Below are 26,916 nucleotides of genomic sequence, written 5' to 3'. Positions count from 1 at the left end.
TTGTCCACTGGGCTCCCGGCTGGTCCGTCTCTCCAGGATTGGTGGGGGCTGCTTGTTTAAGCCAATAGGCGGGGAGCAACGCTAATGTCATTTCACTGTGACCACTGAGAGGAGCACCATAGCGCACCGTGCGCCGCTGAAATGACTGAGATGTGGTGACAGTGAGTGAAGTCAGACCAGGCTCTCTCAGCGCTCCTCTCCAATGCAGCCAGCATCAGGGGTTTAAGCTTATCGCTTCGCACAGCTCTCGGTTCAGCTTTGCGGCACAGTGGTGCACCCTCTCTGGACTTTTCATCTTATGCCAATGAGACGCAGCGTGAATCGCTTTTCGCACTTCAGGAATATTGGTTCTGGATACTCTGTTTACCACGACTGAACACTTTGGGGGTGAGTGGACCAATTTATTCTGTGTTTTTAACAGTTGTTTTGGATATAATTTTCACTAGTGTGGACGGTTTCATAACAATATACGGATTTTTATAAGAAAATGCGAAAATTTCGACCTCAATTTTGCGATTTGATAGGAAAAACAAATGGCACGTTGAACAAGATATAGTGAGAAAACAACCTACTAAACTTCCATCAGTTGAACTGATTCTCCATAGAGTTAATGGACTACTTGTATCAGCCTAAAAAGCCACGAAAATGGCTTTCATGTCTTATTCTCGGATGCTGCTTCCCTGTTTTTACGCAGCAACATCCAGAGACACGTTTCACTTTCCCTGTGCGTATAGTGTGAGCAACCTCATTTCTCTGACGCTGAAGAAACTTGGTTAGAGACGTGAGGCGTGTGGAAGTGCGGAGTCCCCGGGGCCTCCAGATGTATGGACTCAGCTGTCGCCTGTCACTTTGGTGACAACTGGTCGGCGCTCCCTGACCGCTGCCTGTCCGCCACTGTAGGGCTCCATAGCTGTCAAGAGTGTTGTTGAGTGAGGGAGAATGTGGTCACACACCCCGGCCACATACAGTATGAGAAGTCACTCTCACTTGCTTCAACTCAAACCAAGATGGATATGGTGGGAACGGCTTAACCAAACAAAAAGAAAAAAGTGCACAGACTGCAAAAAGTGAGTTTGAGCAGTCAGTTACTTGATATTTATGCCTTTATTAAAGCAAGTTAATAGATCCAGTAACTTGTTTTGACTATAAATCAAGTTGTTTTGAGAATATTCTTGGATTAGGTTGTATTCCCTTGATACTTGATCTGCATTGTTTCCAGAGAATCATGAAACTTCCCAAAGAAAACATCTTACTCAATAGCTGCTCTTAAGACTGTGAATCAAAAATACTTATTAAGATGGACCTTTTTGCAGTGCACTCAGCTCTTTGAGTAGAAAAAAAGTCTGCAAGCTGCCTGAGTGAATTCATCACTCCTTATGGACCTCTCACAGAACTAAACATGCCATAAAGTGTTTCCTTTGCAGAACAATGACACACCCTCAAGTTTCAAACATTTCCATTCTCAGCTGTGATAGAAAGTGTTAAACCTACAAGGCACAGGAGAGCAGTTACTGTTGTATTTAACCAAGCCTGTCTAAAATAATATTTTGCTCTGAATAGACACACAGTAAACATCACCATAAGCCATTAAGTCCTGTGCGTGCCCTCCTGGGGGCTGACAGAATGACAGACCCACTTGGCTCAGTCCAAGCGAAAGAGTCAGACTGGCCTGAAATCTGTCACTATGGTCACAGCTGACAAAAACAAGAGTGCCGCTGATCCCAGGACAGTTAAGCTTGAAGCCTGTCAGCTAGGTGAGAGGAGAGACCCCAGACAAGGCATGGTCTTTATTTTGGACACATAGGTTGTGGAGGTGATTTGAGGTATTGCAGGACAATTCAAGAGTGAAAGTGGGTTTAAATAAAGTGAATTGTACATGGGAGCATTTTGGCAGTACAAAGGAGGGAGATTAACTGCAGGATTCTGCTTCATGTCAGTGATGCCACTTCAAAGTCAAACTCACCAGGTCAAAATCTTGCTGTGATTGTACCAGAAGGTATTTTCAAACAGGGTCACTTCAATCCATGATTACAGCAACACTGTGTCACTTGTATTGTTTTTTTTCTGTGGGACACTCAACAGTAAAAATGGACAGACTAAAAAGAAGAAGTGTTTTCATTGTGAGTGTTGTGTACAGAGATACAAGGAGGACAGAGCACAGAACCATGATGGTGGTGTCACCTAGTGGACAAATAAGAGGCTGACTGCTTTAAAAGTCAAAGAAACTCCATCAGTAGCAGCCTGAACTATTTTAAATTTAGACCCACGAAAGTGTAAAGTCAAAAACAAAAATCTTTTGAGGTTTCATATAGTCAAGTCCAGCTAGTATACACATAAAGCCTTTTACAGTGATTTAACCAATATTCTGTTATTGTAAGAATTAACTAAAGACTAAATGAGGGCATGTAGGTTTACATTTGAGATTCAGCTTCCAATACAAAATCAAGTGCTATGTTATCATACAATTTCTAATCAATGATATAAATGTATTGCACTGTATCAATAATGTATCAACACACTGTATATCTGCTGAAATCTGAGTCTCGTACTTCACAGCTGCAGTCGTTTAATGTTTTGATGATCTCGCAGGCAAGGCATGTGTTAGGGGAGATGTGAGCTGAGCTTACTCTCAATGATCTGCTGCAGGTGAGAATTCTCTGTGAATATTAAGTTATTTATAGACTAAATGATTTACAAGTGGTGTTTTTGGAGCGACTCCACATGTCACACGGTGCCTGTTCACGTCTCATTTCGAAAGCCTTGAAGTGAATCAAAGGTACCAGTAATAGAATCAAAATACTTTTTAAACTGTTTTGTTCTAGGTTTGTGTCTGAATGTGAGAGGGAAATAAAATAGCTGGCCTTATTATTAATTTTCTTGGACACAGCAATGGAAACAGTTCTGATTGTCCTCGGCAAAGGTGATGTTTATGAGTACTCGTGTAATAAATGTGGAATCTGTTGATGGTTTTATTTTAGTACCACAGTGCATTGTTAAAAACTGTAGGATTCAAGACTGGGCAGCTGAGAGCCCTGCTTTCCGTATGAGCACCTCGTAATGCACCTCTCAACTAGAAAGGCTATCTTTGCAGCATTGCGTTAGTGCACAGCAAGACTGGTGGAGGTGGAGACAAATCACAGACATGAAGCCAGTCTCAGACATAAACAGTGGGGCATGGCGTGTGTTTGTGTTTTTGTCCGACAGAGGCAGATGGAGAGAGACAAAGTGTTCACCTATATGTGTGTGTGTGTGTATGTATGACTGTAAGTGTCAGAGAGTGTATGCGTGTGTGGCAGACACCCAGCTGAGTGTGAATGAGCAGAATGTAAGTCCCAGTGCCTGTGTGTATATGTTTCCCACTGTTGATTTAAAAGCCCAGTACCAGTGAAATGTACACAGAGGCCTGTTTGTGCAAAGCTAGAATGAATCACCCTCGCGTCCGTGTAAATCGCCTGCAAGCCAAACACTCTGGCAGCCTTTTATCCCCAGACGTGGTCCAGCTCACCGCAGCAGGGCTAAAAGCAGAGCGGGACAGGGCCGTGTGTTGTCAGGAGCTGTCAGAGGAGGCCAGTCTTTCATGGCTCTGGATGGGGAGATGTGGCATGCAGTAGGGCTGCCATAGACAAACTCCAGAGAGCAGAGCCCATTGACTGTAAACTGTTTGTGGTAGGTTGGCAGGAGGCTGGATGAAATATGGCTTGTTTAAACGCTGGTGGTCTCTGAATCTGTGGTCAGTGGGCCTGGCTGAATGGACGGTGGCCTGGATGGTCAAATTTAGGGCACTGTTACACTGTGGTTGCAGAGAGTGGGATTACCACAGTGGATGCTGCTGTCTGTGGGAGAGATTATAACTTGCCTGCAGCAGTGGCACACATTGGATCCACATGCTAAGCATTATTCTAAAGTGATTAAAGGTAGTTAGTGATTTAGCGCTCCCAGGCACAACTCCGTTTATTAGGAGCTGCAGGATGATGTTAGAGGAAAACGGGTTTGGCTCACACGCTGGAGTTTAATGCCCCAGCAGATCTCTGGTAACCACACGGCATAATTGTGGTACTAACCATCAGACCACCATGATGATGAAAGTCATACTCGACACACATGTTTCATTATCACCGCCATGTATAGGCATGATGCTCCGCTCTGTAGGAATACTGCACAATAACCTCAGTGCGCTACTACGAAGCTGCTTATTATCGACATGTCTGTCTTTGATAAGGGGGAATAACACATGTAAAGATGCCAAATGTCAGCAACCTTGGTGATGGAGTTTTTGGAAAGTTTTTCTGACCCAGTCTGACACACAACAATGCCTGCAGGAGGGTGTGTTTTTCCCTCTGTCCTCAGCATCTATAGGGATCCATCCAAGCAGTCGCAGCATCACAGGGCTAGAAGCAAAAGAAAACATATTACACTGAGATAGTCATTAAAAAGCCCAGCTCATTTCCCCGGCACACAACAGGGGATTCAGTTAAAGCTTTCCGGACCCCCGGCTGGAAATATGCAAAACACACACCCCCCTCCCCTTCCTGTGGCTCTTGTTCCTCTTGCTCTGTTGGCATTGTCACAGGGGTGGAGTCAGTAAGCTTGGATGATATGGAAAAGGTCAACAGGGTTTAAAAATGGACTCTGCATTTTTGGACTAACAACAAAGATATTTCCTGAGATTCTTCAGAAAGGTTACGGTTACAGACAGCAGTTTCTGGATGTCTGCCAGATTTTTTTTTTTTTTTTTTTTTTTGAAACATTCACTTATTAAAACTTCTATCCAGTCATATTTTACACTGCTATTAATCAGGTTTGGAAACAAATTCATGCACGAAGTACAAGAGTTTGGCTATATTCCCAAATCACACAGTACTGAATTCAATTATAATAAAAGTATCTCCCAAAATAAATAATAAGAGGATTAACAGGAACACAAAGCAATATATCAATACATTATCCCTTTCCTGCACTCTTGGGCAAAGATTTAAAGTGTTTCTCACTTTGTTTTTCAATGGAGTTTTTAATGTGTGCTTATTCAAAGATAAATCCTTCCTTGGCTCTTCAAACTTATAATAGTGAGTGCTCTTTATATCATTAGATATACACTACAGCGTATGCTTTGTACTAATAATGAAACACTAGACCCCTTCCCATTTCATCTGAAGCATTAAATTGGTTTTGCTCCCAAGGTGTTGCACATTGGCATTATTATTATCCATTTACAGTTGCTATTAACAATCATTATGCTCTGTATGAGGGCTAGAGTTGGATATCGAAAACAGGTTTTGAATTGAAGTCATTTCTAAATTTACCAAAAAAAAGGGTTATTTGCTATAATAAATTGCATTTTGGAGCTATTATGAATCCATCTACGTTGCAGATTATGCATGCTTCAAAGTACTTGTATAATGTTTATAGAATGGCAATGAATACAGTCCATCCAACATGATAATGCATGGTAGGAATAAGACAGACATGCCTCAGAATCTGCTAATATTAGCATTTATAACTCAGGTAAAAACATGTGTAATACAGGAACCATTCAAGTGTTTCAAGAGAATATTTACTCTATTTACTCTAACCAAGATGATGTATTCATTTCATGAAGAAAATAAATATTAAGGAGAGGTAAATTGAGGTAAACCATGTAGCCCTGGACACAAATAATGCAATAATGCAAATAAATTGATCAGGAGGTCTTATTTTTGAATTTTGAATACTCTTACAGTGAGGCATTTACTGGCAGCGTCACTTTTTCTGTATATTATTATTAATTGAGACTGTATTCAAGTGCTATTTTGTTATTCTATTTGTCACATAAATCAGTTTGTGATATTGAAATTAAAAAATGTCTAGTGTATTCTCCCCCCTACATTTGGTAAAGCTATAAATTCACTGAGCTATGGCAGGTATTATTAAATTTACTATCACAGGACTTATGGAAATCATTTACTACCTGGTAATCTCACATATAATTCTTTTCTTTTGGATGTGGTCATACATCACAGTGAAGATAGATGTTCTAGGATAACATACAGATGGGTCAATATTGACAAAGGCAACTGAGGACATTTCTTGCAGAGCAGTAGCCTGAGGCCCACAATGGGCCCGCTGAGCCGACACAGAAACAGTTCGTTTGGCCACAGCAACCTGACAGCAGCTCCTAGTGAGAGGACAGTTCAAAGAGCCGGGCTTTTGTTTGCTAAGCTTGCACTGTCTTCCTGTTAGGGGCTGGGCTCCCAAAGAAAACAAGAGCAGTGGCTCACCAGATGTGTACATCTGTGAGTTTGTGTATATACTAACACACACACACTTGAACATTTAGGGAGATCATGAAATGTTTGTTGATGATTAAAGAAACTAATAAAAACTTGAAGAAAAGGCAGCTCAGATTTTATGGAAAGAATTATTATTTATACACACAGAGAGTGTGTGTGTATAAAATGTGTCACTTGTTCCTTTATGCTGGCCTGTGATGCTTACTGAAGATAGTTGGGTGTCATTAGTGACCTCAATATTAGCATCTCCAAAAATAACACACTGATGTTGACAGAAACAGACGTATTACATGCTAGGTTTCTAAGAATAAGCTCTGCCCTGGAGGACTGGTATCCTCAATTTGAGAGGGTGATAAGGCAGCCAGTTGTGTCCTTTTTTCCATTCCACACATACATTGTGCCAACACATACACACACACATAAAGTACATGCATTCACACTTACACACTGATCCCAGGCACTAATGACCCCATGTCTGGCCTGTATATCTGGAAAACTCCTCCTAAGGGCTTCAGACTGGATCTCATAAGACCTGAATACACACAAATACTGTAAATAACTTGCACATAGTCCAGCTCATGCACCTATCTTATCTGTCACAGGCGAGCTTCTAAAATACACCAACTTGCACCTCAAAATTCACATGACATATATCCTGGGTTTGAAATTGTAAAGACAGTTAAGTATACAGACCAAGTCATGTGATGCCACATTGTCATCTTTGTGCTGAATTTGTCAAATTAAGCAGATCAATTATGATTATTATCTATCATGACATGACTGATCCACATAAATACAATTTCTTTGTTAATGTTATGATATTAAGTGATTCTGCTATCAATTATATTAATTTAGTCATGGCAGGCCGTCACATTTTTAGTGCCACAGCAACCCCTGGCCTTGTGTTACCTTAATACACACAGTGAGGAAAATGAGAACGCTGGTATTGGCAGATACCCTGAATCAAAGTAGTGGAATTAGTATTGGGAGATAAAAACTTGGATGGGTGCATCCTGAGTTTAACTATTTAAGAAAGCAGAGGTCACTTATCTGAATTACATGTTCAGCACCTTAAATCCTTGGGTCATCAGGACGCCCCACTGTACGTATTCTCATAAAGGAACTTTACATGATACAAAAAGCCCAAACAGTTGACAAGACAAACAACAAACTTCTTAAATAGAGGAAGAATTCAAATTGATGTCAAGTATTACCATTTAAGTTATCGTTGAACTTGTTCCCCAGTACATGCTACCATTCTGGTACAAAAAAATGTATATTACAACAATTCATTCGAAAGTATTACAAATATATGTCAAAGCAACAAAGGGCACAAAGAAAGACAACTCAATGTAGCAAACAGATGTATAGATAATCAGATTTATTTTCAGTTTGCCTCCCAAGATGCAGGACCTCCAAACATGTATAACCACTAAAAACCTCTATGGAAATACATTAGAAATACATTTTACAACCAACAATTCTCAAAGTCAAACAAGTCCAGACTGCTCTCCTTAGTGTCTAGTCGGACATCTCATAATGAAAGGTCTACAATATCTTCCTGTACCTTTGAATGTGGGTCACATGAGGAGGTGAAAGGGTCAACAACATCAGAGCAACAGGGAGCCTTACAGGGGAGATGATTGGGCCTCTCTTCTGCTCTTTCTGCTGTTTTTACTACCACCTTAATGACTTAAATTGTGTCCAATTAAGCAGAGCTGGAAAGAAGCATCCCCGCTCTCAGTCGTCAGAGTTCCCTCTGTGCTGTGGCACTGGAGCATGTGTTTAATTAGAACACTCTAAAAAGACTGTAACGGAGTGTTTCTCCAGGAATGTTAATCATTAGTGGGATCCTGACTGAGCAGCTCTTAACTGTTTCAGAGTATTGTTGGATTCCATGGTTTGCCTTTTGAAGCTGCGCGGCTCGGGAAAATGCTTCCACGTGTGGAAATTGCCAACTTTTTCTTCTTTTTTTTTTTTTACTGCATCCTCTCCTTCTTACAATGACTTGCTCGTAGCACTCACTCCTGAGTATTGCCTGTTTTGTTACGGCGGTTTCATTCATGTGTCCGTTCAGCCCGGGGCTAGAAACACAGGAAATAGTTTTGTTGCCATATGAAGGATATACTGTTGAACTTCGAGGAAAGTTGAGGAGAAAAGCCCAGATGTGTGAGGTGTGAGGTTTAAGTGGTGTGTGTGTTCAACTCTGAAAGTGTGAGGTCATGAGCTAAAAATCCAGTGAAGTCTTAAAGGCCACAAGTTTGAACCGCGACACTGACGGAGTGCTGTTTCAACAAGTATGATCAAACCTTTTCAAATGGCATGTGAATGAAGGAATGGAAAACCCAACAGCTTTCCTGGTCATGAGGAAAATTTTAGTTTCACTAAAGAAATAAAATAATATGGTGAAGACTGAGACCTGTGTGTTGAATACATTGGTATAAAGTGTTAATAATGCTGTTTTGTAACATTATGTCTATATATCCCAGTTTGCCCAGGGAGACCACACATGGCAGGGTTTTCCCTTTGCTGATCCAGTGCTTTTGTCGGTGCAAGTGTGTAGTGTAAGAGCAGCCCATTCATCCTCGGTCCGCTCTGTGTGTAGACAGCCACAGGCTTTTGTTGAGTTATAGTGTCCTCAAATAAAGGGGCTTCCTCCCTTTAACAGCCCCAGGAGCTCTGCCGCTCCACTTCCCATTGTTACCAATGAGGTCCGGCTTTTACAACTAGGTGAGAGGGTGTCAAATTGAGGGTGAAATATGACCAGTCCCAGTCATACATCTCTGCAATGTTTGGCAAAGCAGTTAGACAGTGGTGTACGTATGATAAAGTCAAGAAACAATTGGTGTGCTGACACCAGGCTTTGTTCAACCAGTGGTGTGTAATGCAGGCTGAGATTTATGTAATGTATTACAGGGTCACTCCATGGAAACTGGACATTCAGGTTGTATTACATCATGCATGACACAACAGTGTTTCAGCAGATTAGATAAAGAAGAAATAAGTGGGTAGATAAGTAATATTTTCATATACTGCGTCCATGAAATCGGGACCATTCAACCTTACATCCTTTACTTAATAGCATTACATGCTGTATAATCTAATAATTAAACACAGACAACTTGGCTACAGATAGCTAATACATAAAATGACATGAAGTATTGTGATGGTTAGTCAGAAAATAAGATTTTCATATGTAACCATATCTCATTACCAATTTAGTCCAAGAAATCTTTCTTTTTTTCATTTTGATCTTTCCTATCCAGAGCTCTTGAGAAAGACATGATCTTGAGTAAGGTCAAGTGTCAAGTGAAGAGATATTTGTTCTTTACTTTTTACAAATGTCTCTTGTCAGCTTAGATCTAAGGTTTGCGCTCAGTTGCCTCCAGTGTGTCAGAGTGAAACAGTAAAAGGGGTTATGTGAGGGTTATAGGGCTAACAAGCCTACAGTCTGACCTGAGTTTGTCAGTGCCAATCTAGCTAAGTCAATATCAATGCGCTGACTGCTCCACCAGTTGACCTTTTCCTCCCTCTTTCAAGGCGTAAAAAGGATTGTTGTTACAGTAGAGTGATAGGCTTTTATTGGCCTTTATAACTGGAGCTTTTGTTGGGCCTGTGTCCTGCTAATACCCGTTGGCAAGTCATTTAAACCTTGAGAATGCCTACTTTTTATAAGGTAGCTCACACAGTAGTGAGAGCTATTCTCAACAATGGTCATCAATGACACTAAGTTAGAGACTGACCTTCCCTTTGCCCCTTTGGTATTCCGATTTATGGCATGTCTTGGGACTTAAGTTTGACTTGTTTAAACAGATTACATTAGGCTTGATTCATGCTGATCTTTCAAATGTTTACTATGAGATACTGCATTCAGCTGTGACTGGATGTTTTATTTTATGGGTCCCTTTCTTCAAGGACGTGTTTGGACCAGAGAAGAATGCAGGTTTATCGTCGGGCGTTGGTTCTGATGATCATCATCCCTGTCCTGTCAGTGTCAGGGCATGCTGGTCATGGACTAACTCGCCGCTAGCACAGGGCGTTTTTTTACAGCGGTGAGAAGGTGCAGACCAGGTGTGAGGTGCTGTTCAGGTCGTTGCAGCTATGACAGGGGAATGGGTCGTAAAGCCCCGGGGCCATAGATTTATGGGTCATCTGGTGCTCTCTAAGGTCAAGGGTCAGGGATGCATGACTTGTCCAACTTTATATTATTCAACTATCTGAGGTGAACCTTGAACTGTGCAACCAGCTTCTAAATATAGTTGTACAGAATGAGATTCGGGATGTTGTTATTCTGACACAGGTTCCCTGTTTGAGTGCAAGAGACTAAAGATAATCCACAGATGCCTTCAAATAGTTGTCCACACCTCAGTTCATTGTCAAAGGCCCTTGTTTCTCCTTTACAATTTCAGTCCTCACATTTGAACTTCAAAGATATCTTAGATTGCCTTAATGAACTTATAAACTTTTTTCAAAATCTGCAACTCTGAAATTAGGAGGAACTGTTTATGTAAGGACACAGTTTCCCTTGAGCTTCAAATGGGTCAAATAAAGCATGGAGTAAACATGTTTTTGAGGAAATCAGGCAAAACTCTGTTTACTCACACTGGTAACGCTGAAAAGGCTCTGCGACTTTTGTCCAGATTAGTTTACCATCTTAACTTTGCATTTCATGAATGTCCCCCCCCAAAAGGCAGGATGCTGTGTTGTCCCTCCCCTCTTAGACTTGCTAATGGAGTAAGGTGCTGAGTCTTTTGGAATTGCACAAAGGCTTGAGGTTTGCTGTGAAAGGGTGCCTCTCCTCCCTGGCCTTGGCTGCTACAATGGCTTTGTCCACACACCCACACACATCTACAGTACACACACCATGCAGGGGTTAAAGCACACTTGCTTTCAAACATTACTGAGTGAAGCTAAGCCCCAGAATAGCTATCATACATGTATTCCCTAATATTTTCCTGTTTTAGTTAGGAACATCTACCTACCTAAACTTCCTTGAGTGACGGTTGCCATTCGTCACCCACAGTGTCATATTTTAGCACATAATGAATGTGAAGTGTGTGGATGAGCAAAGGGTGTCAAAGATTGCCAGTTAGATGCTGTCAATCATGCACAGATGAGCTAAACTAGGAATGAGTGGCCAGAATTTAGCTTTTCATGTTTTGTGACTTATGTTTGATTAAAGAAATAGAAGGTGTACTGAACAGTTAGCATGCGGACAACAATGTCCTGCCATACAAAGTTTAACACATCAGCCTATGTGGCATCTGATTAAAGGAGACTTTGTAGCAAACAAGCTTTGAATATACTGTGGATTTGTCTTGAAAGATCAAATAGTTGACAGAATTCTGTATATAAATCGGCAAGTCTGTAGTGTCTGATCCATTTTTAATGTTATGATGACACATTTTTACAGCAGTTCACTGCTTCTGCTACATAACAGTGCTGGCCATTGTGAACCCTGTTAAATCAGCCCCTCCTTAAAAAACCCACAAAATGCTTCATGCATGTGTTCAAGTTCATAGAATAACATACTGACGTCAGCTCAACAAAATTAAACAGCAGCTAAAATGTTAATAAAGAAAGCAATTCTAGCTGTTTAATAGATTCCTCTCTTCCCAGTAAAATGTTCTACTGCTTTGTTTTACAGTCTTAAAGTGTGTTTACCCTATACAGCAAAACGCTGTGTTGAAAAGGAGGAACTTTTAGCGGACACAATTTTGTCTGCTATAAAGATGTCCTTTTGGGAGAAAGTAACACTTTGACATTGCAACCAAACAACAACAAAAGGATGCAAAAGGTGCAACTGTCCAGAGATTGACCAGAACCCATTCACTTTTGTTTTCTGAGGCAACAGGAAGAGCCTCATGTTCTGACATTCCTGTAAAGGTGAAGGAGAGGCAGAGGTCAACTGTGTCCTCCCCAGGGAGTTTCACTGGATGTACATTTGGTTTTATTGTACACGCCTATAATTTAAGCTCCTATGCTTCCTGTACATGGTAAAAGCAAGAAGATATCTGGGCGATTAGCAAATATTAGCCATGTAACATTGATCTTTGTCATTTTTTGTACAATTTATTTCAATACATGTTGAATAATCTGGTTATTAATGTTTGGGATACAGTACATCTAATTGAAGTTGGGCAGCCACTAATGATTATTTGCTTGATTAGTCATTTGGTCTACAAAATAGCAAAAAAAATTGAGCCCAGAGTTTCCAGAGTTGACATATTGAAATTCCTTATTATCATTATTATTTTATTATTTTATTATCAATGGTCTAAAACCCAGAGATATTCAGTTTATTGTCAGAAAAAGCAAAGAAAAGCAGCAAATTGTCACCACATTTGAGAAGCTGGAGACAGTGATTTTTTTTTTTTTTTAGCATGTCATCATAAAATGTATGCATTTGGTATGACTCAACAAAGAAAGTTTTTTGTTGAGCTGTACAATGTTGGACATTTTTAAACCTCATTGAGACAATGTTAAGCTGATAATAGCAGCTTTGTGGTTAAAGTAATTGCTTTGTATAGGGCTTCTGTGATGTTTAAGGCCTGACAGCAGGTCTCATTTAGACTTGCTGACATCATGTTAAGTTAGAGGGATGGGTTACATGAGGCTGAAACAAGATGCTTTAGCTGGTAGGAAGTGATTTTTTGTAGTGGGATAAATAAAGCATCTTTTGTTCACTCGATCCGACAATCACCCTATAATCATAAATCTGTAGTTAGCAAACAGCTCCCTGTAACTAAATGACATTTTAGCGCGCAAGAGAAGAGAGAACAAACCACCAGATAAACCAAAGCCTGACTGTAACGTTCACCACCTTTCCCACATCTTTAAGCTGCTGATAGGGAAGGAGAAAGAAGAATGTCATGTGAAAGCTGTTGTGGATATGGGGCGGTCAGTGTGGTAAAACAAGCTCTACCATCACTGATGTGCTACTTAAAAGCGCAGTTCCTGTGAGTCGGAGCTCTACCGGTGGTTCTCATTTGGAAGCATATGTTTGAAGTAAGAGGGGAGGGGTCACCGGAGGAGAGACGCCTCGCTCTGCCATACCCTGCCATGACTGGCTGCTCTGAGGTTAAGGGGCCGGGCTGAGGTTAAGAGTGTTGGGTTGGGGGAAAGAGGGGGAGGAGGAGGAGGAGGAGGAGGAGTGGTGGGTGAGAGAGACAAGGGTGGGATGACCATCTGGTTGAGCTCCTCCATGTACACGCACACGCACACACCCCTCTCAAACACTCTCTCCCACACACTGAGGCAGACATCTCCCTGACTTTTTACAGTCTTAGCTTTGATATGGGCTGTTGCTGTGCTGACAGCTCTGGTAGAGAAGGCTGACTACTTCTGTCCTGGAATTAGAGCTCTGAGGATCCTGCATAGATATGGAGCCTAGGGGCTGGAGAAGAAACTAGGACTGGATAGAGTGATAAGAGCCTTTTTCCTGCTCGTCTCAGAAGAGTTGGCCTACACTGAGGTAAGACCGCCAGGGAAATGACTGAAGACAGAAGATGTAATCTGGTTTCTATTGAGGAATGTGCTTTGGTTGTAGTGAGGCTGAAAGAAAAACTGCTTGAGGAAATTGAGATGTTAAAGAATTGCACCGGATCTATTAGATGAAACAAGCCTCTTTGACACCGATGCAGATTTGTTATGAAATGCACATGAAATCTCTTGGATTATTTAGGTTAATGGGGGATAGTTTCATTATTAATCAGGGTTTTGCATAATTTACAGACATACAGAACATCACAGGTATAGATGGAACTTTATGATCTTTGCTTCAAAGTCTGCTTTCAGAAGGTGGAGTGAAGGGTGCCGTGTTTAAAGAGTTCAATTTTAGTCTCCAGTACTGCAAACTGAATCCCCTGGGATGCAAATGTGTTTGATGTCCACTATGTGACAGCGGCACGTGTTTTCTTCGCTCAGTCCAGCCAGTGCATGCAGGTGGTCTCTCTAGTGTAGATCTCTGTGGGGATGTCACTCCCATCCATTTGGTCTTGGAAAAACACTTGCCTGAACACGAAAGGAAGCCTTCATAAGCTGACCAAACTCCAGCCATGTAGCACCTCAATACTGCATAAACCCAGCTCTTCTCTGGTTCTCTTGTCATCTGATTTCTCAGCAGCACATCCACCTTTGCATTTTCAAACTGATTGGATTAAAGTCTTCTGCAAGAAAGAAATGTCATGAATGAATGTCCTTAGTGTTTGTTTTTTAGTTCTTGGTTTTATGATGCTTGGTTAGTTAATTGGATCATTCAATTACGGTTTAACAATTAAGGTTTAACCTTAAATACTGATTTATTTAGGTATACATGTGAGGCTGCTGGTTCACACAGGGATCTAATTGTCTCATCTGCCCTGCAGTTGGATGATTGTTCATTTTTTTCACAAGGGACACAGCACATTAAGTGCCAACTGTTGACAGGCTGTCATTTGAAGGTATTTTTATGTACAGGGTGAGCATTAAAATGCTGCGTATTTTTCTAAAGTCAAGATATATCTTGTCTGACGTAAAAACAGATTTGTCTGAGTTCAAGCTCAAGTAAACAGGAACATTGAACAGAAAACCTTGTTTTTCTCTTCAAGTAGAGCCTATCCTGCGTTGCTGAGCTCACAGGAGCCAAGTTAAACATGTTGAGCCAGTCCAAACTGACAGGGAGCACTGTGTTGCGTTTTGTGCATGTCCATCATTCACTTCCTAGAGGAATATTGACAGTAATTCAGACCAGAAGCTGCTTATTTTTCTTGTGTAATCTCTCAAGGGTTGTTAATCCAAGGCTCCAGTGTCTGGATATCGGGGGACTTGTTGAATACTCTTTAAAAATGTCACTGACGGCTGTATTTATTGGTCAGTTGCGGTATGAGGTCCTGTGAGAGGTTTGTATTCCACAAAGTGATAAATAACATTGCACTGTACTTAATACATGATGCAGAGTCTGTACAGTACTTTCTTAAATCAGTGGTTATTTTATTCCTTAATGAATCAAGTTTGCCCCCATTCATTCATTGAGCTCCTGTTAAATAGAGCCTGTTGGAATATAAGCTTACTGTGTAACAAGACTATAGGAGTCATTGTGCACTTTTTCTAGAGCACAGGTCTCTTCATTCACTCAAAATATCTTGTGGGATGTTTTAAAATCCTCATTCACTGAAAACCTTACAAAGCAAACGTGTGTTCGAGCTTCATTCTTTCACCTCCCTTGACTTAAATTTCCTCTTTTGTTGAACAAGACAAATTAACATTGTCATACATGTCAGTCACCCCATTTTTGCCTCAGTCTGATAGCACCCCCACCACCCTCTGGCCCTCTGTGGGCAGATCAGTCAGATATGCAGGCCTGGAGCTCCCAAAGCCATGTTAACAAGCACCTTTACAAAAGAGTAAGGGGCTGTTAAACATTCAGGACTGCAGGGGTCTGGCTAGTGTGGGAGGAGGGCAGGGCAGGGGGAGTGGAACAGTGAGAAGGGGGAGTTCAAAAACTAATCTCACAAACCATAGGCCCCTTGTTAGGAGAAAAACTTTAAAAGCCAACACAAGTGATGAGTCAGTGACTTGGGAAGTCCGTATAAGCATGGTTAAGTTAGTTAGCTCGGCGCTTCTGTCATTAAAAAGGTTCAGGAAGTGTTCTGGGCAAAGTCAGAGGAAATGAACTGCATGACATCCAAAGGAAAAATTAGCATGCGAGCAGATGTGGTTGTATGAAAAAGCGACTTTGCCTAACACCAAGCCACGTACATCTTGTATTCCTCTTTGCAGACCTGGCTGAAGTTCAAGCCTGACATTCCTGTGAGTCAGGTTTGGCTGTGTGAGACATCCTCGTGGAGACTTGGCCAACATGTGAAAGCAAACATCTTTCTAACAAATGTAGCGCATGAGTGAGTCTCTGCCTGATAAAATGTGTGGCTGTGAAGTTGGAGTCTCTTGGCTCTTGACTGAACCTGCCTATAGTTAGCTATCTCCCACGTGAAACCCAAGCTGCTCTCAAACAAGGCCACATTTTTGCAGGTTATTTTGGTCTCATTTGCAAGTCAATAGATGCAAAAAGAACAAGAGAGTGTCTTATTTCTCACCCCACTCTCTCATCTGAAGACAGGTTATCTGGGTTTGAGGGCTTTAACTGTCATGTATATGGAGATAACGCGCCACATCTTCGGGAGAAAAAAAAAGACTTAAAGCGAGATAAACAGGCTCTTGATGCAACAAGTCTTCAGTGGATTCCTTCACAAAGGCGCCATTGTTCAGGACATCAGAGGCAATTTAATGGGACATGTCATAAGCCAATCCGCCTGACTTGACACTTTGTGGTACAAAGCAGTCACGAATTCCAAAAAAAGCCCATGAATCCGTTGCCAACACTATCCTTCACGCTTAACTCTGATGGTCTTTGACTGGGCAAGCTTGAGAAGGGCATGCCAATTGTTGGCAGTAGCAAGGCCGTGGGGAGATGAGCTGATATGAATAGCCAGTAGCTGCCTCTACTGGCATGCCCTTCGTGGAGTGTTAATCATCCACTGGAGGGTCTGGCGTGCCACTATCTCAGAAAGAGTCGTCAAACAGAAGCAGGGTACACAAGCATACAGCTGACTCTGACAGGGTGTTTATGGAGCTGGATGTGTGGACCAGCATAGAGTATATGTCTTAATGTCTTCACGTCTGCATCCATGTTGGCTTCAGTATAAATGTGTGCATTCCCTTTTCATGTATGCATAGGAGCTGCATGCTCCCAGGGGCAGCCAGGCATATATATCATTCCAGGAGAGAGCGCAGATTTTCAAGCCCCTTTACTGTCACGCCTGTGTTCAAAGGCTGCACTCGAGTGTGTCTGGTTTTCTCAGCTGTCTCTCCGCGGCCCCGGGTGCCCTTGCCGGCCATAGGGGGTGTAGGTTCGGGGGGAGGTGGTGTAAGGGCCAGGCTGCTGGACACTGGCTGGGCTCCCATTTGATCTCAGCTAGAGCCCTTGGCCTGTGAGAAATGACCACAACTGGACACACATTCATCATCGCTATGTCTGCGTTGTCCTGCAAAGCTAACAGCAGCTCAAGAAATAAAGTTAGGAGGCTTTTAAGAGTGATTTGAATAGTGACTGATGATCACTCATAAGTAGCCTATACAAATAAAGTTTTTGAATTTATTTGCTTACTTAGAACTTTCATTCATTTCATTTCGTTCATTTCCTTTTGAAGAACAAAAAGTTCTCTGTCAAATTGCAAATTTACAATGCTCTAATAGTTAAAGTGAGACTATGTATGTAAGAACAAATACATTCTTCCTCTAAGCAATTAAAAGTCTAATTCATATACAAAAGCAAGCACTCTTTTTTGCTGCTATAGCTTTACTTGGTCTGGCATTACCAGTAGCATTGTGGTTAAGAAAGATATTGCTGTTTAAGAGACAATCAGTTTGCTAACTTGATGATTCATTGTGCCACTGTTAAACTAGAGGTGTGAATCTTCATTTGCCTCATGATTCCATTCGATTACGATTCATCTATCAATGATTTGAACACACAATGATTCTCAATGCATCTTAATTTATCGCATCCTCAATTTACTATATTACTGCACATGGCTACTTTTTTATCAATTAATACAAGCAGTCAGATAAATCTGAACTACCTTTTTATTTTGAAAGTGCTTTCAAAAATCAGACTACAAGTCTATAATATAAAAAGCTTTTCAATACTGGTATCTGTTTGACCCACCTCAGTACATAAACATTACAAAAACAAAATATAAATCCTTCTGCAGTGCATTACAAGTGTGCTGTAATCTACAAAAACAAGGTTGACTCCATTACCTGGGCTTTGGTTTCAGTGTATAGTGAAGGCATAGTCGTTTCTTTAAGATGACTTTGTGATGGGAGCTTATACTGTGGCTCCAGGCTCTTCAGCAGGTGGCGAAACCCGGGGTTCTCTATGACCGAATAAGGCCATAGATCCTTAGCTATGAAAGCTGCCGCAGATTGGGTGATTCTTTTCCCTCTCTTAGAGTAGGACAGCAAAGTTGAAAGTGGCTCGCTGTACTCTTTATGGTTGCAGACATTAGTTCAGAGTCAAAACAGCTAAAGATTACTTTAATTCAAAGTTGTTGTTTTTTTGTTTTTTTTTGTATTCCATCCAGCTATGCAATGATTTATTTTGTTTCTATCTTTTTCACTACTGCAGTACAGCCATGTCAGCAAAAGTGTGGATGTGTAAAAATGCATTAGTGACTATGAGCACCACACACATAGGTCAACACTGTGCCAGTCTTTGATCTCCCTTCCCTATTTTTCTCCTTCTGTTGCATTGTCAGTATCCAGCCGAGTATCAGTCGACCCTATCCATCCACTTCCCCCTCTATCCATCCGTCCCTGTCCAACTACTTCACCTGTCTGGCATTGCTCTGTCCATCTAAAAGATGAAAGGATGATCAGACACTCACTGCAGCAGGTTGGAAAACAAACAGTCAAAAGAAAAAGGAAAGATGAAGGGAGAAACCAGGCTTGTGGACATTCCCCATATGGTGGTCCTGTCCTAATGCCAGGCCTATGTTTATACAGACCTCAGGCTCAACTGATCAAGCCAGCATCAGATCCCATGTGGTGGTCCCTCTTGAGACATAGTATGACATAGCACCTCAACAGGCTAAATTGGTGACTCATTCAGAGCTAAGCTCCACAGATAAGGTGAAACCTTAAAAATGTAACAGCCAGTGTCTTGTGTTGTTCTTGAGTTAATGGCAAACTGAATTACAGTATAGGAAAGGAATGGGCAATCTGTGCAACAAGACTGGATAAGCAATTCTGCATTCATTTTGTGTATTTATGAATAGCTAACTGCTTGTTATTGTCACCATAATGAGATTGGACGCCACCTCATGAAGTTTTGGGAATTTCCTAATGGTCTCTATATCCTCAAAAGCCACACGAGGAGGGCACATGTTTAACTGCCACCACAATGGCAGTGAAATGGTATAGTTCTCTTTATGAGTGTCTCTGTGTAGTACACTCATCACCAGAAGTGAACCAAGAAAAGCTTGCTCATATACCATAATGGGCTTTTAAGGGGGGCTGGAGCCCTCATGAAAGAGACAGTGATGGTGTGATTCAGCTGGCGGTTAACATTCACTGAAATGGCACTGACATGAGAAAACCAGATTAGATGGAGTGAGGATAGCATTATGTGGGGATTGGCTGATGTAATGGCTTGTTAACCAACATTTTGTTTCTTGTCTATTTCAATCCTCCCTCTTCTTCCTATCCTTTCTCCCATTCCTCTTTCTTCTCTCTCCCTTTGTCCTTCCTTTTTTTGCTTTGTCTAGTAAAAAGAGAGTCTGATGAGCCTGGCGAGTGCGGCAGTGTCGGCGGCTGGCTTTCAGGGTGGGGCCCGCCAGCGAGACTTGATGATGGAGCAGAAAGTCAGTAAGCTGACATCTGGCTTCCAACGCAGCTCCACCTCTGATGATGACTCAGGCTGTGCGCTGGAGGAGTACGCCTGGGTACCACCTGGCCTAAGGCCTGAGCAGGTGAGCAAAATATTGCTTACAATGGACTATTTGTGCTATCGTTAATGGTATTCATGAAGGTGCTCTGAGCTGAGCTTCAACAGGTTTGGAGTAGTTTGGATATCTCTTTCTTGCACTACAAATAAGAGTCACAATATGATATTGTTCTCTTTGATTGTGGTATATCTGTTTCATTGGTTCACAAATCATCATTTCCCCAAATCACCAAAGTGAATAATGGCGTATCCTCCTGACAGAGAATAAAAGCAGCTCTGACCTGATTCTAACTCCCTTCTTGCCCATTTGCCTGGCCCAGATAAATGCTATTCAGAACGTTACTGAATAACATACCAACTAGAGTCTCTGGATAATGGCACCTATGGGACAGACACCACATTTCATAAAAAAATTTGCTTGGTCGCTTTGTTTGAGGCAGACTTGTCAGGCTCTACCATGCAGCCACTTACAGACAGGATGTATGTACTTTTATTTACAAACTGTGGTGCGGCAAAATCTGCTTGTGATTATCAAAGATCTGTGAGGAGGAGGACTTACTGTTGCTGGCAGGATCGTGAATTGAGAGGCCGTCTTTTAACAAGCCTTCTCCTCCACAAACACAGGCAGGGCTGTTAGTTGTGTCCGCAGGGCAGCCAGTGTGATGTGGCATTTTTCCCAAACCAGCTGCGTTTTTCCTCTTCTCTCCTCATTTCTCTTTCTTTTCTTGCTGAGTTCCTCTCCTCCTCTGTATCTCTCTCCATCCCGCTTCCCCTGTTTAACAACACACATGGAAGCAATGAGAGGGTGATGGGCAAGAGGAGAAGAGGTACGCAGTAACAGAGAACCTTAAACCCCAAACATTCAGGGTCTTTTGTTTGGGAAATGCATGGGTCAACTGTAATGCCTTTACTGCAGCCATTGCCCTGAATGGGCCGTGTATTATGGGACATCATTACAGTGAAGAAACACATAGGGCCTGGGTGATCACTGACTGTCCCCCAGCCCCTAGGGAGCTGGATGAGGGGTAATAGTGGCATGAAAATGTGCATAATTTATGGTGGGGGGCAACGTTGGGGTGATTGTCAGGGTAAATTGCTGTCCCCCCCCCTCTTTAGACGACCCAAGCTGCAGGAAGTCCCCAAACACACAAGACAGGCACATCCCACCTCTTTATCTGGCTGGCTGTAATGGCCCCTCCCTCATAAAGTTAAGTTTTCAGTGGTCAGCCCCAAGGGTCAAAGTGCCACCATGACAGGCTGCTTTGTCCTGTCCCTATAGAGACAAGCATATGACTGGAAAAATACAACCTTTAAACTGATTTGACCTGTTGACCTGTTCTGACTTGTTTAGTACTAATTTATACACCAGTACCATCGTCAAGCAGCATTACTGCTATGTGCTGTCCCTTGAAATAAAGCTGATCTAGGGGTTAAGGAAAACATTTTGATTCCACAAAGTCAGTCTTCCATACATGATACACAGAGCTGTCCCAGAATGTGTCTCATCACAAATTAATGCGTTGGTTCTCTGGCTTGTTGGAAAGGAATTTATTCATAAATATGGACTGTTCTCTCCAAGATCATAACTATAATTTATTGCTGAGTGTAGATAGATGAAAATTTGAAATGCTTAAGTTCATGGGGAACCAAAAACATCCAGCTATATGTTGAGATTGATGACCACACATTCTTGAAAATATATCATTTTTAATGGGTTTTATTTCTCTTGTGTGGCGATATTATTCCTATAAAGGATCATGCAAACCTTTCATTTAAAATGAAACATGTTTTTTGCCTCAGCGTTAGTGGATAAATTTGTATTTTTAAAAAATGTTTTTCAGTACTAAAAAATCAAACCTAGTACCTGGACTTGATTCCAAATTCAGACAGCATTCCTTTGCCTAATCTCGTTTCTCCATGCTTTGATTCCCCTAGGTCCAGTTATATTTCTCCTGTTTGCCTGAAGATAAGATCCCCTATGTGAACAGTCCAGGAGAGAAGTTCAGAATCAAGCAGCTCCTCTACCAACTGCCACCACATGATAATGAGGTAAGAATATTCTGTATGCATGTGTTTTTTAAAACATGCATCATGAAACTCATCTCAGCAGGTCCCCTCATTTACACCACGGCTGCAGCAAAGATCCACTTTCCATTTTGTTTGAGTAGCTGTATCTGTTGTTGCCCACTAAACCCACAGTGTTAACAGCCTCACCATCTCCATTCCATCCCTCTAATGTAAGCTTCTGGCATTCATGTTGACATCACACTGGGGGATTTTTGTTCCACAATCTTGTAGACATGTAGTGTGGGCACAATGTGACTTTTGACTTGATGATTTTATGATGTTTGCCGGGAGCCCCCACCAGCTGGATTCCTGTCATAGCAGTGGTTTTTACAAGGACTGCTCAGCGGGAGAGAGGGATGCTGGTTGAAAGAGGCTTTATGTGATGCCACCACCGCAGTGGCACCACAGCTCGAGTTGGCTGTCTCTCTTCCTTTGTCGCCCGTCCTCTTGATTTCACTCTAAACACAGTCCTTGTTTGTGTAAACGTCTGCTTTCCCTCTTGTTAAGGCTTTGAGAAACATCAAAAAGGCCTGTTGTAAAATTGAGGTTCTCAATCAGGCACTGTGGGTGGAGATATGTAGGGGGTGTAGGAAGGGCAAGCTGGGGTCAAGAGTTGCCTTTGTTCAGCATGCTCTGGTATGCATTCTGCCCTCTCTCATACTTACCTTAGTTTATAACCTTTATTAGTGGCCGACAGTCTTGCAATTGGATCTTTCAGGGGCCGTAATATGGAAAGGTCATTTGAAACACTTGAACAGAGTTAATTTCCCACCCAGCAGTATATTTTCAGTATTAGATCTTTAAAATAAGGAATTTCTTGATTGACATTGTATGATTGTCAAAATGGCTTTCTTATCTATAACTTATCACTTTCCTTCCCAGATCCGTTATTGCCAGTCCCTCAGTGAGGAGGAGAAGAAGGAGCTACATATGTTCAGTGTCCAGAGGAAGAAGGAAGCACTGGGGAGGGGCACAGTGAAACTGTTGCCCCGCAACCTTCTGAACAGCATTTGTGAGCATGTAAGTTCCACATGTTGCATATAACATTAAAAACTGTGATCACGCACTAATTTAAACATGGAGATGAGAGTGGTTATGGTATAAAGCTGTTTTGAAGTTAAGAACCTAGCCAATATTCTTTAAAAATCCAAAAATCTATTTCAACTCTAGTATTTAAAAACTATTTGCTGCCTGTCGTCTGTGCATATCCTTCATGAGTTGAACTAAAAATTCTTCTCTGCTGTGTGGCTCAGTACAGTTTTTCATTCAGTATTTACAATGATTTTTTAGCTGCCACTGGATGACCATAAACCTTAACATGTCAAAACATAGTTCCACTGATGTAGCTTTCCTCTAGACATCTATGCTTTCTCCAAGATTGTTTTCCCGTGTTTTCTTCATTGTAACTGCCAACCTTAGTCACTGTAGTTGATTTGAAAAGTCGTATGATGTACTGGTCAGAAGACAGCCAGGAAAAAAACAAAAACAAATCGGCCACTCTGGGACTGCAGTTAACACAAGCCGATGAGCAGATGGGCCACATATTTAACCCCGTATTTAACAAATTCTGGAAATACAGCTATTGTGTTAATTATAATTAAACCAAAGTCAAATTCTCTGTATGTGTAAGCATACTTGGCCAGTAAAGATGATGATTTGATTATGAAATATAATCATTTCAGGATGTTATAATCAACCATGTGATCATGTGTGCATGTTGCAGTGTGGTGAAAACATCAATGGTGGAGAAATGTCAGTGTTCGCTTCGAGGGCGGGCCCCAGGCTGTGCTGGCACCCCGCATGCTTTGCCTGCTCCACATGTAATGAACTGCTGGTAGATTTGATCTACTTCTACCACGATGGAAAGATCCACTGTGGAAGGCACCATGCTGAGCTACTCAAACCTCGCTGCTCAGCCTGCGACGAGGTAAAACCACAAGACTGAAATACTGAGAGAAAACACTGTAGTGGAGGAAAAACATCCAAAGTCTTAAGTTTATGGCCTTTCAAAATTCCTCCGTGATAGCAATAACATTTATTTTATTTCTCCTGTGTCTTGAATAAATCCAACATGAATATATAGACTGATGACAGAAAGGGAAGCAAAAGAATGCTGTGTTTTCTCATCTCATTCTCATCTTTGTCTACAGATTATCTTTGCTGATGAGTGCACAGAAGCTGAGGGTCGTCATTGGCACATGAAGCACTTCTCCTGTTTTGAATGTGAGACAATTCTGGGGGGCCAGCGCTATATCATGAAGGATGGCAGACCATACTGTTGCGGCTGCTTTGAGTCTCTTTATGCAGAGTACTGTGAGGCCTGTGGAGAACACATTGGTAAGATGATGATTTTCTTGATTTCAAATAAAACACCAGTCATGATTGTCTAGCCTTTAGAGTAGTATTAAGTAGTAACCATCTCAACATTTCCCCTTTTCCAGGTGTTGATCATGCTCAGATGACCTATGATGGGCTCCACTGGCATGCCACCGAGAGCTGCTTCAGCTGTGTCCAGTGCAAGAGCTCTCTACTGGGCTGCCCCTTCCTGCCACACCAGGGCCGTATTTACTGCTCCAAGGCCTGCAGTCTTGGGGAAGATGTGCACGCTTCTGATTCCTCCGACTCTGCTTTCCAGTCAGCACGCTCACGTGAATCCCGTCGCAGTGTGCGCATGGGCAAGAGCAGTCGCTCAGCTGACCAGTGCCGACAGTCGCTCCTCTTTTCACCTTCCGTTAACTATAAGTTCCCTGGCTTCAGTGGAAACACTGACGACACCCTGACCAACAAGCTTGCCCACATGAACTTATCTGATGAGCATTTCTGGAGGGGACGTGCTGAGGAAACAGAGGCACCTGAGGACCAGGAGGAGGAGTGGGCTGAACATGAAGACTACATGACTCAGCTGCTATTGAAGTTTGGGGAACATGGGGTCTTCCAGCAAGCCAATGATTCCAGACCCACGGATTTCTGGATTGCAGAAACAGATGCCAAGTCGAAGCAGGAGTCCTCCAAAGCTGGCAGTGGCAGTGGAGGAGGAAGGGGGAGCTTGGCCAGTAAGAAGTACCAGGCTGACATGTACTGGGCCCAGTCACAGGATGGGCTAGGAGACTCAGCCTATGGTAGCCACCCAGGCCCGGCAAGCAGCAGAAAGATCCAGGAGTTGGAGCTGGATCATGGAGCTGGAGGAGGCTTCCAGGGAGACGAGCCACAGTGGTACAATGATTCTTTGGAGTGCATCACTGATGAGTTCAAGAAGACAGATCAGAGTGTCCGCGACTCCATGGACTCATTGGCTCTCTCTAATATTACTGGTGAGTAGAAGTGACATGATTCAACCAATTAACTAATTAATTCAACCAATAATGTAATTATTAGAGCGTGTACAAATATCCTCTATTTTTTCTCTCTCCTCTCCAGGGGCCTCAGTTGATGGTGATAGTAAAGATAGACCTTTGGTATATTCCCTGCAAGGCTTCCATGAACTTGAGACAGAAGACTGTGAGAAAACAAGTAATATGGGAACCCTCAACTCCTCTATGTTACATAGAAGTGCAAATTCGCTGAAGAGCCTTGTGTCTGAGCAGGAGGAGGAGGTGGAGGAGAATGTGCCAGAAGAAGAGGAGGTGCCTCTGCCAGAGGACAGACCCAAACCCCATGTTCCTGCCCTCAGGAGGACACGTTCACAGTCTAGGCCGCAGCAAGTCAAATTCTCTGATGACGTGGTGGACAATGGCCATTATGGAGATCTCCCAGTGCGTCAGCCCCCTATGAGCGAACGGACTCGCCGGAGAGTTTACCACTTTGAGGAACAGGGACAGGAACTTAACTCTGGGCGCCACCATCACCACCACAGGAGGCGTCGTAGTCGCAAGTCTCGCTCTGATAATGCTCTTAACCTTCTGCCAAAAGAGAGGGCCCAAATGTGCTACAAAATGGACCACAGAGGGAATGCCCTTGGACCCAAGGGGCACCAAGCCTTCCATGGACACCCAACTCCTGCCACCATGTCAGACTACGGGTTACAAGGCCCAGCCATGGGGAGGTTCTTTGGGCTGTATGGGGATGATGATGACTGGTGCTCTACGTGCTCTTCATCCTCCTCTGATTCTGAGGAGGAGGGATTTTTCCTGGGTCAGCCCATCCCTCAGCCCAGGCCCCATAGACACTACTACACTGATGACTTGCCCAGCCCTGTGGCAGGCATGTCCTCTCCCCCTTATGGCCAACGGACTAAATCCAAAAAGAAGAAGGGGCATAAGGGAAAAAACTGTATAATTTCATAGACGCTCTCATCGTCAGCTTTGGGTAATGCTCTGCCACTCACCTCTGCCTCTTATGTCCACTGTTTGAAATGCAATAACAGTGTGCCTGCTATTACATGCTTCACATCACTCAATTTACTAAGGTGTTTGTGTAAGACACAAGTCCTTATTCTGATTCTTCATAAGTGTACGCTTCTGTAGCATTACAAACTGCTGGTAAAGTAACAAAGTATTTCAGAGTAATGCATATTTATAAAAACACCATCTAAACTGACTTTATTTAACATTGCAGATATTAATGTATATATTGTAGAGTTAAAAAAAACAACAACAAAATGGCTATTTTTATACCCTTGAGTTCATGACATGCTTTGTACCAAAATGGCATTAACATTAAACTATTGGTAGAGCCATTTTTTTTCAATGAGGGTGTCACAAATTTAAATGACAAATGACTGTGACCCAAGGTCTTCAAATGTGTTTTCTTATCACTAACATAACAGAAACACTGTGTGTATCAAAAGGCCTGGTTGAGTGGTGTATTTATGGGCCATGTTGTATTGTAAGCCAATCATTGTAATCTGTATAAATGTACAAACTGGAATATAAGGCTAAGATAGATGATAATTGTAATAAAAATATCTATATATCATGATTTGTGTTGTTTTTGTCCAGCATCAAAGCATACGATGTATATTAAAAACAAGAGAAGACATCAAGTTAATTCAAGGCATCAACTTTTATTCCAAAAGTTAACCCAAAAATCTAAAAGATAAAAACAGTTTTGTTTCAACTGAAAATTTAAAAAAAATAAAATAAAAATTAATCTGTTTTTGTA

General features: G+C 42.0%; 1 protein-coding gene across 2 annotated transcripts; it reads left to right on the top strand.

Annotated features, from left to right (window-relative positions):
- Nucleotides 1-26,733, top strand: prickle1a (prickle homolog 1a). Of its 2 annotated transcripts, none has more exons than XM_044357343.1 (8): nt 1-387; nt 19,571-19,774; nt 21,685-21,798; nt 22,699-22,836; nt 23,540-23,743; nt 23,967-24,153; nt 24,258-25,127; nt 25,234-26,733. In XM_044357343.1, the coding sequence occupies exons 2-8, from the start codon at nt 19,586-19,588 to the stop codon at nt 26,097-26,099; spliced, it is 2,568 nt and encodes an 855-aa protein (XP_044213278.1). In that variant the 5' UTR covers nt 1-387; nt 19,571-19,585; the 3' UTR covers nt 26,100-26,733. The 2 variants fall into 2 exon arrangements, with proteins under 2 accessions (XP_044213278.1, XP_044213279.1); XM_044357344.1 differs by lacking the exon at nt 1-387 and adding an exon at nt 13,498-13,740.
- The last annotated feature ends 183 nt before the right edge of the window (nt 26,734-26,916 follow it).

The sequence above is a fragment of the Thunnus albacares genome, chromosome 7 (genome assembly GCF_914725855.1).
Source record: "Thunnus albacares chromosome 7, fThuAlb1.1, whole genome shotgun sequence".
In the NCBI taxonomy this organism is placed as follows: domain Eukaryota; kingdom Metazoa; phylum Chordata; class Actinopteri; order Scombriformes; family Scombridae; genus Thunnus; species Thunnus albacares.
The sequence above is the reverse complement of the archived record's forward strand: the minus strand, read 5'-3'. Positions and strand labels throughout refer to the sequence as shown.